The sequence below is a fragment of the Apiotrichum porosum genome, assembly GCF_003942205.1.
Source record: "Apiotrichum porosum strain DSM 27194 chromosome Unknown scaffold_1, whole genome shotgun sequence".
Taxonomy (NCBI): domain Eukaryota; kingdom Fungi; phylum Basidiomycota; class Tremellomycetes; order Trichosporonales; family Trichosporonaceae; genus Apiotrichum; species Apiotrichum porosum.
In genome coordinates, this window is record NW_021167108.1 from 2,597,578 (window position 1) to 2,612,734 (window position 15,157).

Consider the following 15,157-nt stretch of genomic DNA (forward strand, 5'->3'; position numbering starts at 1 on the left):
CATCACGTCGCCACATGTCTCTCCCTCACACTATCGCGTACCCTGTCAACGCATGCATCCTTTAGCCTGCCCAGGAGGATCACTGGGCTGAAATTCCGCGCGGAAGGCCCGCAAAACAGCAACATTCGGGCGTGTAGCTCAGTTGGTAGAGCGTGTCATTAGCATCTACTACTTGACAAGGTCTTTGGTTCGATTCCTAACTCGTCCATTTTTGGCCCCCTGGAGCAGGCGCATGCATGCCGGAGGCTCCGGGAAGTAGCGGAAGAGATGGTGGAAGTTTGGAGGAGCTTGTACGGCTGTGGGACGGACGCGGAGGCTTGGAAGTGCTCAATGGATTGTTGACCGCGTTGGTTGTGGCGGTGGACGGTGGCTGTGGCACGGTGGAAGGCTTGCTTCTCCAGTCTACTCGAGTCTGCTCGCCGCTCGAAGCTGTACACGCTGCATTGCGAGATGGCGGATCCCTATTCCTGAACTCTTCCTATATGTTTATGTCTTTAAGCTGTGTAACTCTGTATATCTGTGTTGTATGCGTTTTAAATCGGACCAAAAATCACCACGAGATGACGAAAAACTCTGCTCCTATTGCTCCTCCGGCTTAGGCCTGGGCGAGGGTGGGAGAGGCGCCACTGGGGCTGTGTACACTGTCTGCGAACACCTGTTCGCTGACGTCGATCTCCGGCGGGGTCTTGCGGCGCGCGAAGACGTGAAAGTGCGAGAATCCCGGGACTGACTGGAGGCGCTGAATGTGTCAGCTGGACGTCAATCCTGGCACAGTTGAACTCACTGGGGGGTTGACAAACCACACCGTCTCCCAACCGCGCTCATCCCAGAGGCCCCTGACCATACGGCCCACCTCGACACCGCCCTTGGCCTCGTACTCGACCCCGGCCCAGCGGCGCAACTCGTGGCCGCCGTACTGCACATCAACGGCGTACCAGCCACCACGGCCGGCCTTGGAGGGACCAGCGCGGCCCGCGCCAGCCGCCATCGCGCCGGCTTCCTTGGCCTTGCCGACGTTGGCTGGAGGGAACGCGCCAGTTGTTGCTCCTGACGAGGGTGGGGTGGGGAGCGACGAGGTGGCGTCTACCTCTGCCTCCTCGAGACTGTCGGGGAGAACAGGGACGACGCCAGTAAACCCTCCCAGACCCTCCTCTTCGATCCTTGCCCAAGCTTGCGAGTCGTAGTTTACCAGGACGGGGTGGGCAATGGGCACCTGTGAGTCAGAGTCTGTGGCAGATGGTTCGAGAAGGGCGATCGGTATCTTCCCGTAGTGTCCTGCAACTCACCCTCGACCACACGCAGTAGTGCTTCACACCATAGGGCACGCAGTACGGCCAGTCGTTGGGGAGAACGGCAAACTTCTCCGGGTCGAGCCCCTTTGGATCCCAACGGAGGAACACATCATAGGCCGGGTCGTCATCGTCGTCATCGGCCTCGGCGGCATTGGTGCTGCTGGCACTGTCAATGCTATCGTCCCCATCAACGACAACCTGGGAGGTTCGTTTGCTCTTGTTACTGGCACGGGCCAGTGCCTTGTTGACGCGGGGCAGTACGCTCTCGAGGGAGACGTATGCCACCGACGCCGGGGTGCTGGCACCCGAACCACCCGGCGTAGTCGCGGCTGTGGCAAGGTGCGAGGCCTGTCCCGGAGTGCCGGTGCCCGGTGTGTGGGTGTTCAGCGACAGAGCCTTGGCAGCGACAGCGGCCGAGCCTGACCGGAATTCACCCGAGTTGTTGGCCTTGTGTCGCTTCGAGTCCGGGTTAGTCGCGGGGGTGAGGTCAATCTCGGGGTGGTCCATGGCCGTGCGCTGGTCGTATGTCGGCTCGAGAGGCTTGTCGCGCCCTACATTGCCCCACGGCAGTCGTGCGTTGATGAGGTAGGACTCTGGGAGACGGCTCGTCAGAGACCTTTCCACACAGGTAGCACGTGCGGTACGAACAAGCATGCCAAGCACAGCAAGTGACTCACCAGATGAGCCCCAAGTCTCCTTCTGCATCCCGATCCACTCCTCATATCGAGCTTGCATCTCCTTGTTGCGCGAGAGGTACTGGAGCTCGCCAGTTTCTGAGCAGAAAGTAAGCTTAGTTGCTAGGCGTTGGGCAGGCAGACAGAAACACGTTGGACTCACGGATAATCTCTTTGAGCTCCCCCCATGTGAACAGGCGCGGTTGAGCATCGAGCTCGGCGTCAGTCGGGGTGCCCGTGACGTAGCCCGGAAGGTGGTGGACCTTGGGCCCTGGGTAGCGACAGTCGTTATTCCAGACGACCTCGGACATGGCGGCCGATTGACAGGCAGTAAAAGGACGACGCAGGAGACGATGACAATTGTCTGTGACGTGGTGTGTGAAGTTGTATCAGGAACGAGATGCCGAACTGATAACTGGTACGTGCGGGATGGGAATCGAGAACGATCGAGTACCGGGGAGCGAAGACGAGGGCGATGGTGGACGTTGAGCAGGAGGAATCAGAGAACGGGGCGGCAATAGCAAGTGTGCAAACTGTGACTGGCTCTAGCCGTTTTGTGTGGGTGTGGGGTGTCTGGCCGACAATTGCGGCGCTGTTCACCAGATCACCCACCCATGCTCATGACGACCGACCGGCAACCGTGTGTCTCTCGGCAAGCACGGCGGATTGAGTGGAGCCGTCGATCGGCATTTCCGCCGGCTATGGGCGGAGGCGGGAGGGCATTACAACAGAAGTGCTAATGTATTCATTAATGTACTAATAAAAAGACAAGACCACATTTGTAATTAATTAACAGAAATAACCGGAACCAAATCTTCTCTGGATGGTGCTGGCACTCCACGCGCCTATACCGCTGTGTCACGTGTCTGCACGCGCCTGCCGTTTCGGTCTGTCGCCCGCGCACACGTTTGCCGCCCGGATCCGAAGTGTCCCATCCCAAAGACTCGGAACTAAGTGGGCGCAAGACAATCTCTCGAGTCTGTCGCTCGACTCTTGAACATCTTCCTCGTCTATCCCTCATCCAGAATCCCTCAAACACCCTCCTTATATTCAGCAAGAAGCCAGCAAGAGAGAACACATATCAACTACACCACCCTCCTCTCCCTCTCTTCTTCTCTACCCTTTGAGCCTGGGCCCACCCCACCCGACATCCCTCGCCACTCCAACCTCTACCCGGCGTCCGCTTGCTCAGCGCCTGTCACCATGGCAGAGAGCACCACGGTGTCAGCGGCTCAGCCCAATATACCGCAACCCGGTGATGGAGCCTATCTGGCTTCTCGCATTCCTCAACCCGGCGACGGCGCGTATCTCGCAGCCCAGTCGCAGCGCAACTCTGGCGGTCCCTCTCGCCCCCGCGGCCAACCTGGCCGCTCGAATGGTCCCCGCAAGCGCAACGGTAACGGTCCTCGCAACGGGAACGGTACCGTTAATGGTAACAACGCCGATGTTGCCAACGGCGCCTCGGACGCCGCAGCACAGCTCGCCACCCTCTCCATTGAAGAGGTGACCCCGGCCAACCGCCGGAGCGGCAGCAGTGCCCGTAATGGCCGCCGGCTCCCTACGGCTGGCCTTGGTGACTCGTTCGTGCCCATTTCCGAGTCAGATGGCACGGACAAGAAGTCCAACAACCGCCGCGCGGCCAACAACCAGCGGCGTCGCGCTCGCGCCGCCCAAGGCGCGGCTGAGAACGATGAGGAGGCACGCGCCCTCGGTTTGGGCCGCGTCGACCTCGATGTCTCTCCCATGCCCAGCGGTGTCTCGACACCGCTCAATCCAGGTGCAGCACACTTTACTCCCAACGGGTCCGCCGTTCCCAGTCCGTCTGCGTCGAGCGGAGGCGAGGGTAATGAGGCGACCCCACCTGCTAGCGAGTCTGGCTATGGCAAGAAGGGTCGTAATGCCCGCGAGCCCCAGCCTCGTCGTGAACAGCGGGCGAAGAAGGAGGCGCCACCCAAGCCGGTGTCGAGCCGCCGTGCGGCATTTGAGCGTGGTTCCAAGCTCACGACGGCGGACGACAAGCCTGCTGCCAATGCTCATCACGACCGCCATGACCACGACCACCAGCACAACTCCAACCAGCCTGACGACCTCAACTCGCGTCTCACCCGTGGGCTCCGTGGCAAGCCGTTCATCGAGTGTCCAATCTGTTTTGCCCCGATTTACGCCCAGCAGCAGACCTGGTCGTGTCTCCCTCCTCACTCTGGACCAGTGTTCCCCGCTGGTATGCCTGAGAATGAGCGTGTGGCGTTCACGTCATCGCACTACACGGCGTGCTACACTCCTTTCCACATTCAGTGTATCCGTGACTGGTCGTCGCGCAGTCTCAAGGACGAGACCGAGCGCCTGCGTACCATCGAGTCGGCCGACGAGCCCTATTGGCGCTGCCCTGGATGCCAGAAGCGAAGGACCAGCAAGGTCAGCGAGTACCGGTGCTTCTGTGGACGGCAATCAAAGCCCGCGACCAACTCTACTGCCCCGCACTCGTGTAACGACGCCTGCGCGAGGATGCGACCCAACTGCGACCATCCCTGCCCACTCAACTGCCACCCGGGCCCATGCCCGCCATGCCAGGTTGCCTTGGTCGTTCGCTGCCCGTCGCACGGCACTCCCTTGACCGTCAAGTGCGCCACCGCTAGCACCAACGATGCCGCTCTCACTCCCGTCTGTGACGAGCCGTGTCCTGGTAAGCGTGCTTGCGGCAAGCACGACTGCGATCGCCTTTGTCACTTTGGCCCGTGTGCCCCTTGCGAAGAGGTCGAGACGGTTCGCTGCTATTGCGGCGACGAGGAGAAGGCCGTTCCTTGCGGATGGCAACAACATGCCAAGAAGCAGTGCGCGACTGCTGACGAGCAGTGGATTGGACGGTTTGCCTGCGAGCGCATCTGCAGCAAGCCGTACGAATGCGGTGTCCACCACTGCAAGGACAAGTGCCACCCCCACAGCGTTTCGCCTCTCGCATGCCCGACTTCGCCAAGTGTTATCAGCACTTGCCCATGCGGTGCGACGCCGCTCAAGAACCTCCCTGGTTATCCCCGTGTCGACTGTCTCGCTCCGATCCCGACCTGCGGCTCGCCGTGTCCTAAAACTCGCCCTTGTGGCCACCCGTGCCCTCTCAAGTGTCACGACGGCTCGTGCCCCCCTTGTCACCAGCACATCACCCGTCCATGCCGCTGCGGCGAGAGCACCCTTCTTCTCGAATGCGACGAGGTGCGCGAGCGCAGCGAGCGTGGCGAGTCCGAGTTCCTCTGTGAGCGCGTGTGCAAGGCACTCCGCAACTGTGGTCGTCACGAGTGTGGACGCGTCTGCTGCCCACTCTCATACAAGGCCAAGCGTAAGGGACGTCGTGGTGTTGTCGACCTCGACTTTGGCACCGACGACCTTCACGTCTGCAGCCTTACTTGCGGCAAGCTCCTCAGCTGTGGCCTCCACACCTGTCCTCGCCCCGACCACAAGGGCGCATGCGGCCGCTGCCTGCAAGCCTCGTACGAGGAGCTCATTTGCAACTGCGGCAACACCGTGGTCTATCCACCCGTGGCGTGTGGAGCGACCGTCCACTGTCTGTTCCCATGCGCGCGTCCCGACCCGCCATGTGGCCATCCCAAGACGGCGCACAACTGCCACGAGTCGCCCGAGTGCCCCGCATGCCCCTTCCTCACCACCAAGCCATGTGCATGTGGCAAGGACCCGGCAGTCAAGAACGTCCGCTGCTCGCAGTCTCAGGACCGTGTGAGCTGTGGAACCGTGTGCGGCAAGCTTCTCGGCTGCGGATACCACCGCTGCGAGAAGACGTGCCACCCCGGCGGCTGTGAGCCCTGTGCCCAGACATGCAACAAACCCAAGCGTATCTGCAAGCACGCGTGCACTGCCGTCTGCCACGCGCCAGCCAAGTGTCCCGAGGGCGAGGCGTGTGCCACCATGGTCACTCAGCAGTGTGCGTGCGGCCACCTCCAGAGCCGCACGTCATGTGGCGCATCATTCACCAACCCCTCGTCGCGTGAGACCGTTCAACTCAAGTGCAACTCAGAGTGCATGGTGCGCCAGCGTAACGCTCGTCTTGCCGACGCGCTCGGCATCAAGTCTCCCATCGACCGCACGCTCACCGAGTGGTCACCGGACCTCAAGGCCTTTGCGCGCCAGAACCACAGCTTTGTCCTCACCGTCGAACAGACGTTCAAGGACTTCATCCTCGGCGCACGCACTACCTTGATTCTGCCTCACATGCCGCCCGCCAAGCGCACCTTTGTGATTGGCATGGCGGACGTGTACCACCTTGGCCGCGAGCTCATTGACGCCGAGCCCAACCGCTCCGTCCAGATCCGCCGTCGCATCGACACGCGTCTTCCCAACCCGCTTCTTTCGGCGGCTGCACCCGCACCCGTTGCCACGCGTCTTGGCGGTCTCGCCAACCTTCGTGCCAATGCCTCGTCGCCTTCGACACCTCCTGTCGCGAGCAGCTGGAGCGCTGGTCGTCCTGCTGCTGGTTCGTCCACCACCGCTGCTACTGTGGCAACCCCACCGACGAGCTTGCCGACTAGCCGTGTGCCCTCCCCCGGTATCGGTGCGCCGTCTGCGTCGGCTCCCGCGCCGACTCCTGTTCCAACCGCGCCGGTCGCAGCCCCGCTGGCGCCCGTGGTACCCACCCCCGTGCGCGCGACGGTCATGCCGCACACCAACATTCCCGTCCCTGTCGTCAACGTGTACAGTCTGTCTGTCGGTGACGATGACGATTGGGACCACAGCGGTGACGAGGCTTAGGCTAGACCCAGCCCCACTGCCGTTGTTTAGACCGAGAAAGACAACTGCCCAACAAACACATCTCTTCCTCACGCAACGCGCTGAGATTTCCCAAAGTAGTATATAGACTGCATACAAACCATGGCCTCACACCGGCCCCATGATGAAAACCAGATAAAACCCCCCAATGATGTTCCGAATGCAAAGTGAGGTTGCATGCGGATAGTATATGGTACAGAGAGAGAGAGAGAGAAGCAGTAGCGTATGTGTGATGCGGTAGTGAGGAACAAGAGAAGGAGTGCGCGAAGAAGTGTCTAGTCGTCGTAACCACCTCCGCCGTCCTCTGCGAAAACGTCAGTGATGTGATCCCGACACCACCGTCTCCCGTCTGTCATGGACTCACCTTCTCCGCCCTCGCCAGCCGAATCGTCGTCTCCTTCGCCGTTGTCAAAGTAATTATGGTCATAGTCCTGGTGGTCCTCATCTCCCTCATCGTCAAAGTCAAAGTCCTCCTCTTCCTCCTCCTCATCCTCCTCCTCTTCCCCAGCGGCAGCGTCATCGCCGCCGTCTTCGAGGATACGTCGCCTCTTGCGGGCCTTTTCGCGTGCGCGCGCCGCCGCGTCGCCCGACGAGCTCGCGCCCGTAGTGTCAAAGTACTCGCTCCAGAGCTGTGGAGGGAAGAGGGACTCGCGGAGGTGGAGCGCCGGAGCGTCAATCGTCGTGGTGCCGTTCGCGCCTGGGGTGGTGGTGGTGGCTGCCTTGCGGCGGTAGCGGTCCGAGTACGACTCGATTTCTGTGCGCTTCGTCAGTCTCAGTCCAAGAAACAAAACAGCCAGAGGCCAGACCGGTCCGCTGGGCGGTGGGTTCAAGGATAGAGTGCCCATAGAACCCACGCCCTCGTGCGGCCGTTTGCCCGAGAGGTTGACTCACCAATGCCAACCACCTTGCGCTCGCTGGCCAGTCGCCAGGGTGCGCCGCCGCGCTGTCCGTTGACGAGGGGTCCGTCCATGAGACCGCGCATGAGCTCGACGCTGTGCTTGATGACGTTCTCTTCCAAGGGCGTAGGACCCGGGAGCTCGGCGGCCTTATCCAAGGGCTGGCGCGTTAGAGGTGATCCTTCGTGTCCGTGGAGTGGATGGGAGGGACAGCGAGTAAGAGGGACGCTGAGCCATTCAAGACTGCGTCCTCACTTCCATACCACTCTGTCCACTGCAAGACAACCACCGGGCATCGCACAACTCACGGGATACAGCATTCCACTGCCCTTGACGGGCTTGCTAAAGCTCTCATACAGCGTGCGCGCGTCCTCCTTGTTCATACCGGCGAAAGCGGCATTGAACGAATCACGCGCTGCGTTACCGCCTCCGCGGCCACCGCGTCCGCCGCCGCGTCCACCACGGCTCATGTTGTCGTTTGAGGGAGGTTAGGAAGGTCGAGAGAGGTCCAGGTGGAGGTGCAAGGAAGGCGTGTTTGTCGAACAAGCACGCGCGGGGAGAGGAGAGTAGGTGTAGGTACGCGCCAGAGACCTGGTAAAAGGTCTGTAGTCGTAGCTGCGCGTGGATGGGGTGTGGAGAGACGAAGGGAGTGTCGCTTGTGTTGTGCTCGTTGTCTGTCTCGTCTGTGATGGCCCTCTCTCTCTCTCGCCACAGCAAAACCACACACACCCAATGCCGGGCGTCACCCAAGAATTTTGCTTCCGTCGCTCAGTCCGCCAGGTGCGGCCTCCACCGGCCACCGATCCACCGAGCTGATCGCGCTGACAATCATCTCTGGCTGCCAACAATTTGATCCCGTCCAAGGCTGCTGCGCTGGCTGGATCGGTCAAGGGCGATAATGTTGTCGACACGTCGCGTCACGTTTCCGTCCATCTCTATACCCCTCAACCGACCATGCTCCGGGCACTCCACTGGGCCCTCGCCCTCCTCTTTCTGCTATCGGGAGCCCTCGCTGGCTCCCTCTACTCCATCCTCGGAGGTACGTTCCCAACTGTCCCCGCCCAGTCGACGCTTTGGCATTTTGCGTGGTTTGCCGCCACTTTGCCACGTCGACCCGACACACCAGCGATGAGCTGCACGACCGGTTTGAAACTGACAACAAACCCGCAGTGGCAAAGGATGCTAGCGAGTCGGATATCAAGCGTGCATACCGCGTAGGTCATGTCAGCATGGATATGGTGGCTGACATGATAGCGCTTGTCTAAAAAGTACCACCCAGACATTAACCCGGACGAGAGCGCACACGAGAAGTTTATTGAGGTTGCCAAGGGTGGGTGGCGACGAGACGCAACGGAATGCTGACGTGTAGCATATGAGGTCTTGTCAGACAGCGAGGTGCGTTGCCCATACTCTTGGCCTACATCCAACACCCTCCTGGGCCATGCTGACATATCCAGACTCGCCAGATCTACGACCGCGGCGGCGAGGAGGGCCTGAAGCGTCACGAGGAGCGCAAGGCCGGCGGCGGCGACCCGTTTGCCCAGTTCTTCGGTGGTGGTAGGCAAGAGCCTCCCCGTGGCCCCAGCGTCGTCACCAACCTCGAGGTCCACCTTGCCGACATGTACACTGGCCGCACTGTCGAGTTTAACATTCCCCGTCGTGTCATTTGCTCTCACTGCAACGGATCCGGAGCGCACTCGCCTGCCCATATCAAGCAGTGCGGTACATGCCAGGGCCAGGGCGTTGTCATCCAGAAGCACCAGGTGTTCCCCGGCATGTTCACCAACGTCCAGATGACGTGAGTTGCGATAAGAGAGCTTTGGCGACCATAGCTTGAGCTCTTACTAACACGTCCCCAGTTGTCCCCACTGCAACGGCCAGGGCCAGTCCATCACCCGTCAATGCGGCAAATGCGAGGGCCACCGCGTGGTGCAGACCCAGAACACTCTGGCCATCAACATCCCTGGCGGTGCTCCTGAGGGCTTTGAGGAGGTGTTCCACGGCGAGGCAGACGAGAGCCCCGACTATGATGCCGGCGACGTCATTGTGCGCGTGCGCTCAAGGCGTGAATCGAGCAAGGAGTGGACTCGCAAGGAGGCTGGTCTCGTTGGACGGGTGACGCTTAGTGTGGCTGAGGTGAGTACTCGCAGGCTGTGGCAGAGGTTCCCGGCACCTCCCTTCAAGCGGCGAGGGATCCTTATCTCTCGCATGACCGTGCACTATAATGAGGCGATGGGACACTGACTCGCAGGCACTTCTTGGATTCGAGCGCAACCTGACGACCCTTGACGGTCGTGTTATCCCACTGGCACGAGGCGGAACCACACAGCCCGGCGAGGTTGAGGTCATTGAGGGCGAGGGAGTGAGTTGTCAGAACACCACAGACACCGGATAGTTGCTGACTTGCACGCAGATGCCCTCGTACCACGACATCCCTCAAGGCGACATGTACATCGAGTACAGCGTCGTCATGCCTACAGTTGTTACTGACGCGACTAGGAGGAGTGAGTGATGACCCTTACATGCGTCCCGAGGCCCCATACTGACACCCTTCGCAGAGCTGTTGGACGTGTTTAGCGGTAGTGGGCTCGTCCGTGACGAGCTGTGAGAGTAGTGAGGATAGACATGACATGCATTGTTAGCATTGACACTACGGATTGTGTGCAGAGGGGAAGCTTGTGTGGAGGAGGATCGTTGTCCGGGGCAAAGCACAAGAGCATCGCAATGTGTCAGTAACCTCTCACAGGGGGCCAACCTCACGGCTGGTCAAGGTCAGAGCCGCGGCACAGAAAAAAAACATGATACATCCATCTACACCCCAACCTCGCCGCCCAAGCGCTCAGAAACCATACTTTTGTGTCGAGGCCCGCATGTTCTTCTTGTTCTCTGCAATCCTCGCCTCGAGCTCCTCGCGCTGCGAGAACGCCGTCGACAGCAGACTTGTGAGCTGGTGACGCTCCGCCGCAAGACCGCGCGTCTGGCCCTCGGGCCCCTTGTACACAAAGTCGTCGCCGGGCAGCCTCGGCTTGACCGTCTTGGCGCGGCGGTCCTGCTCGGCCCGGGCGGCCGCGACGTCGGCGCCGACGTTGATGTCCAGGACGTTTGCGCGCCCGTCGTCCAGTGCGCGCCAGTCGCGGCCGACGCGGCCGGCCTTGCGCTCCTCGGCCTCGGCCAGCTCGTCGTTGCCGCTCGGCGCGAAAAAGGACGCGTAGTACTCGGGCTCGTACGCCGCCCACCCGCCAGACGGCGTCTGGTAGTATCCCGGGTACGGGTCGGACGCTGTTGGGGGCGGAGGGACAAAGTCGGCCACGGCGGGTGCGGCCGAGACGCTCGGCGGCTTGGGAGTGGTCGTCGATGACGGGGAAGGGCGGGCGGGGGCGGCCTCGGCGAGACCGAAGAGATCGAGCTCGGCGGTGGCGTCCTTCTTCTTAGCGGCGGCACGCGCGAGAGAGGCGGGCATCATGAGGGAAGGTCCGTCGTCGTCGTCGTCATCGTCTGCTGCGCTCGGAGCAGCAACGGGGGCACGCGCAGGCACAGCTGGCCTCGCCATCGACCTGTTCACGGCCAGCGACGCACCCTTGTCCACGGGTCGCTGGGGCAGCTTGCGTTTCGGCGCTGGGAGCATGCCGAGGAGGGACGAGCTGGGCCGTTAGCGTGGCACACGGCACCATATTGATCCCACTTACCTCCCTGCGCCAGTGAGTTTGGGTTTTTTGACAGGCTTCTCGTCCTCGGCATCACTGTCGCCACCGACCACGCCATTGCCCGCCTTGCCCTTTCCCTTCCCCTTGCCACTCGCGTCCTCGTCGTCGTCGCCAGATGCCTTGGGAAGGTCGAGGGTAATCTTCACAGGTCCCTTACGCTTCGGCTTGACGGCTGCCTTGGGAGCAGCGGGGGCAGGGGTGGCGACGGGGGTGGGGCGCGACGGGCCCGAGTCCGAGTCCGAGTCCGAGTCTGAGCCGTAGTTGGCGAGAAGCATGGTCGCCTGGAATCCTCTGTTTATGGCGGTGCAAGAGCCTCTGGTTATGTTTTGGTGAGGTGGCTAGGCGTTTTTGTCGGTTTGGTCGATGCTGAGAAACGAGGAGGAAAGATGGTGGATGTTGTTGTCGAGTGAAAGTCGAGGCTAGTCGAGGATCTCAATGTGTGAGTGGAGGGTGTGGAGTGCGGCGCAAAAGTGAATTGCTCTGCTTGGAATCGATCCGCGTACGAAACTCTGTAACGGGTAGGGTGATCCTAACGGACGCCGATCCCCTTCGTCGCAGTCATGGGCCCACATGCAACTCCGTTCCAAATATCGAGAGATCTTCGCGTTCAGGTGCTTCTCCTTTCACTAGACATATTATACATGTAGCCATAGTGTCCGCCACTTCGTCTATACACAAAAAGACACTAGTTCACAGTGTGGGAGCGCGGCCATCCTTCCGAGGCCATCCTTCCGAGGCAGTCCACTCCTTGAGGCGGGGTGTCATGTCGTCATGCCGCCCGCCTGGTGGACTCCGTTGGAGTGTTTATATGGATAATAATTAAACGACTCGTTTTTAAAATTGTTTATTGTTCGTTGTCGAGAGTGCGATAGGTCGGTCTAATAGTCGGCCAGCTCGGCGAGGCAGATGAGGACGATCTGGGCTTCGGGCTTGCCAAGGTCACACTGGGAGCAGCAGTCAGCACAAGGGGATTTTTATGGTGTGGAGGGGGCATGGGGAAGGATGCGTACCGAGTCCCAATCCGCGTCCCATGCCTCTGCCCGTTGCTGACTCACTGCTCCGCCGCGACGACGACGCCAGTGCTGTGAATAGGTCCGGAAGAGCTCCTTGTCCTCTGCGGGGCTGAGGGGTAGCGTGTCAGCTGGCTGTGTCTGTCTTGTGCCTTTTGGCTTGGGAGCTCCATTTGGGTGCTTTGAGATAAGAGGGCATGACGGAGCGCATGCGGTATGTGGTCACCACCACCACCATGGCACCATGCATCTGTGGCTTTGGCGCGCCGCGGCGCAGACGATTCCCTTTGGGTCGATGGCGTGGGTGTGGTGTGTATACCTGGTGTGTATACCAGTGCCAGCGCCGGAATGTGGCGCGCCTGCCGGGAGCAGATGCGAGGAAGCAGAAAACGGGAAACACTTACAGTGCAGTTGGGAGCACAAAGGACGAGCGCTTGGTAGCGACCATGAGGGACTGGACCCACTTGAGCCAGACCTTGAGTGCCGCAGAACCGTGGACGGCAGCACAAGGTTCGAGCATGCTGCAACGAAAAGAGTGTCAGCGCGATGCAGACGGCGACGAAGAAAGCCATGACGGTGATGGAGAGATGGATCTGTGGCGTGTGTGTTGTGGCGCACCCAGTTGTGTCTGTGGCGCACCACCTTCTTCGCCGGCGGCAGTTTAGAGCCATCGTCCAGAGCTCAAGAGTGGTTGGGCGGAATGCAGTGATGGAAGGCTCACCTGTCAAGGAGCTGCAGGCAGCGGGGGACATTGATCATGTTGTACGCTTGTGCGGCCGTCATCTTCTCGGGCAGGTAGTACTGGAGCTCGTCCTCCAGCTGGTCGTACATGTGGGTCATGGACTGGAGCATGTCGGACGGTGTGTGGCCCATGGGGTAAGGCCAGTACGAGTACTCATCCGACGCCGGGGTGAACGACAGTACCGGCTTGTACTCGACCGTGTCGAGGCCACCCAGTCCAAGACCCAGGGGGTCTGCGACGGGGGCTGGGGTGTGGTACTCGAGCTTGGGGTAGTCGTACGTGTACGACAGGTCGTACACTGGGGTCGGGGTCGTGATGGGCAGCTTGCGGTGGTGCGGGGGCTCTGGCGTGAATGCCAGCTCCTCCGGATAGTAATTGGGGTCCTCTGGAGTCTGAGGAGTCGGGGCAAAGTGGACTGTCGGGGAGACCGATGGGGACGCAGACGGGGTCAAGGCCGGAGTGGCAAAGGGGGTACACAAGGACGACATGGCGAACAAAAGGAAGGCTGATGGAAACTACTGTAGAGGAGGATGTTTTGTTCGAGTGATGGGACTCAGGAGTGATGTGTTGACACTGGTGATGGGAGAGGAGAGGAGGAGAGGAACAATGGCTTGGGCTCAATGTAGGAGCCGACGGGGAGGGGGGGTTGCTCAATGTAGGAGCGAGGAGGGGAGGAAGTGGGTAGTCCGTTGGAGGGTGAAGAATGTGTGTTCGGCACTGATGGCTCAGTCTTATGTTGTTCTTCCACCCACTGTGCGCGTACGCGCGTACTGTACATTGCCTCATACCTCGCGTCTCTCGTGGGCTATGGAGATGTCTAGCCTGGGGCTGTCGGCGGGCTTGCGGCAATGGGAGGCGGCGCCACAACCACTCTGTCACGGATACTTGAAAACATGACCGTCTCAGGTCTCTCAGGCCTCTCTCTGGTTTCCCTGCTGCGGTCAGCCAAACATCGCCAACATGGCTCGGGTGGTATTTCGTCAACTTGCCCGCCTCGCGAGCAATACTCTATACTCGAGGGGCAGCTCCCTTCTGGGTTGGTGCCTTCCATGTAACAGTTCTTGAAACGAGACACACTCCTTCTACAGAAGATCCAACCCCCCCATAGGTACCAGAGGCGTCCGAAACAAAACATGGACCCAATTCAGTAGAGGCAAGTAAGGAGAGGTGGGTGAGAAGGGTCCGGGAGCTGGGAAAGAGATTACTTCGTAACGGGTGGGGAAGAGCTGGAGAGGCCTCTCAGACAAACGGGGAAGCAGGGGTTTATGGGAGGGGGTGGCTTCCGGCGCTGGCTGCTGTTTGGAGGCTCTGAAAGAGAAGCAAACATGTCACGAGTAGACTTGGACACGGGAGGAGAAAGAGGAGGAGGAAGCATACACATGGCGGGGGCCGTGGCGGCGCCGGGGAGGCAGGGAACCGCACGGTGGAGTGGACGTAAATGACGCCAGCTTGGCCGCGTCAGGCAGTGGGAATGGAATGGAGGGAGTAGACGAGAGAGAGAGAGAGAGCCTACTTTCCGAGAGCGTCGTGGTGGCCATGGCTCAGTAAAGGGTGCTTGGGCTCTGTGTCAGTGCACTGCACGAGGCAGTAGGACAGGAGGGCGAGGAGAGAACTCGAGCCTGGGGGAATGCCCGCGCAGCCTGCCGTGGTGCTTTGGATCTCAACCACATGGGTGTCTTGGGGGAGAAGCGGAGGACGAGCGACAAGTGCCAGAGTGCCACAGATACGAGACTTGTGTGTGTGCATTGCGGGAATAGGCACCGCTGTGGCGTCCGTATTGGTCTCGGCTGGGTTTTGTGTGCTTCGGCTGGCGCGCACACATTTCGTTTGTTCACAGATCACAGAGATCTGTCATCTGCATCCGGGTCATCTAAACTGTTTGTCCTGTTGCATAATGGTTGACCAAACATGGCAACAAATGCTGTAAATAGGTCAGGTATGGGGAGGTATGGGGAGGTATGGAGGGGTATTGTGGCGGCCACCAGAACCGGCAACAACGAAGGGTGTGATGGAGACCACCAATTGCGTGCACCACCGCGCCTGCACGGGCTCATGCTTGGGATCTC

At 60.4% G+C, this 15,157-nt stretch overlaps 7 protein-coding genes and 1 non-coding gene across 8 annotated transcripts; 4 read left to right on the forward strand and 4 right to left on the reverse strand.

Annotated features, from left to right (window-relative positions):
* The first annotated feature begins 127 nt into the window (after positions 1-127).
* EHS24_000942 lies at positions 128-208 on the forward strand. The gene has a single exon. It is a non-coding gene; the product is annotated as a tRNA-Ala (tRNA).
* Positions 209-595: 387 nt separating this feature from the next.
* EHS24_000943 (uncharacterized protein) lies at positions 596-2,277 on the reverse strand (the record flags this gene model as incomplete). Its single annotated transcript, XM_028616750.1, has 4 exons — positions 596-739; positions 785-1,213; positions 1,287-2,065; positions 2,130-2,277. The coding sequence occupies 4 exons, from the start codon at positions 2,275-2,277 to the stop codon at positions 596-598; spliced, it is 1,500 nt and encodes a 499-aa protein (XP_028480607.1).
* Positions 2,278-3,169: 892 nt separating this feature from the next.
* Positions 3,170-5,696, forward strand: FAP1_1 (FKBP12-associated protein; the record flags this gene model as incomplete). Its single annotated transcript, XM_028616751.1, has 2 exons — positions 3,170-4,395; positions 4,589-5,696. The coding sequence occupies 2 exons, from the start codon at positions 3,170-3,172 to the stop codon at positions 5,694-5,696; spliced, it is 2,334 nt and encodes a 777-aa protein (XP_028480608.1).
* A 185-nt stretch (positions 5,697-5,881) lies between these two features.
* FAP1_2 (FKBP12-associated protein) lies at positions 5,882-6,721 on the forward strand (the record flags this gene model as incomplete). The annotated part of the gene is made up of 1 exon (XM_028616752.1): positions 5,882-6,721. The coding sequence occupies one exon, from the start codon at positions 5,882-5,884 to the stop codon at positions 6,719-6,721; it is 840 nt and encodes a 279-aa protein (XP_028480609.1).
* Positions 6,722-7,014: 293 nt separating this feature from the next.
* Positions 7,015-8,105, reverse strand: EHS24_000946 (uncharacterized protein; the record flags this gene model as incomplete). Its single annotated transcript, XM_028616753.1, has 4 exons — positions 7,015-7,043; positions 7,104-7,493; positions 7,631-7,796; positions 7,944-8,105. 4 exons carry the CDS (start codon positions 8,103-8,105, stop codon positions 7,015-7,017), a joined length of 747 nt encoding a protein of 248 aa, XP_028480610.1.
* Positions 8,106-8,589: 484 nt separating this feature from the next.
* Positions 8,590-10,243, forward strand: SCJ1 (DnaJ- protein scj1; the record flags this gene model as incomplete). Its single annotated transcript, XM_028616754.1, has 9 exons — positions 8,590-8,674; positions 8,806-8,849; positions 8,905-8,965; positions 9,023-9,030; positions 9,093-9,433; positions 9,495-9,771; positions 9,887-9,997; positions 10,049-10,139; positions 10,194-10,243. The coding sequence occupies 9 exons, from the start codon at positions 8,590-8,592 to the stop codon at positions 10,241-10,243; spliced, it is 1,068 nt and encodes a 355-aa protein (XP_028480611.1).
* Positions 10,244-10,474: 231 nt separating this feature from the next.
* Positions 10,475-11,614, reverse strand: EHS24_000948 (uncharacterized protein; the record flags this gene model as incomplete). Its single annotated transcript, XM_028616755.1, has 2 exons — positions 10,475-11,276; positions 11,322-11,614. 2 exons carry the CDS (start codon positions 11,612-11,614, stop codon positions 10,475-10,477), a joined length of 1,095 nt encoding a protein of 364 aa, XP_028480612.1.
* A 603-nt stretch (positions 11,615-12,217) lies between these two features.
* Positions 12,218-13,579, reverse strand: EHS24_000949 (uncharacterized protein; the record flags this gene model as incomplete). The annotated part of the gene is made up of 4 exons (XM_028616756.1): positions 12,218-12,283; positions 12,395-12,461; positions 12,754-12,870; positions 13,071-13,579. 4 exons carry the CDS (start codon positions 13,577-13,579, stop codon positions 12,218-12,220), a joined length of 759 nt encoding a protein of 252 aa, XP_028480613.1.
* Between the last annotated feature and the right edge of the window lie 1,578 nt (positions 13,580-15,157).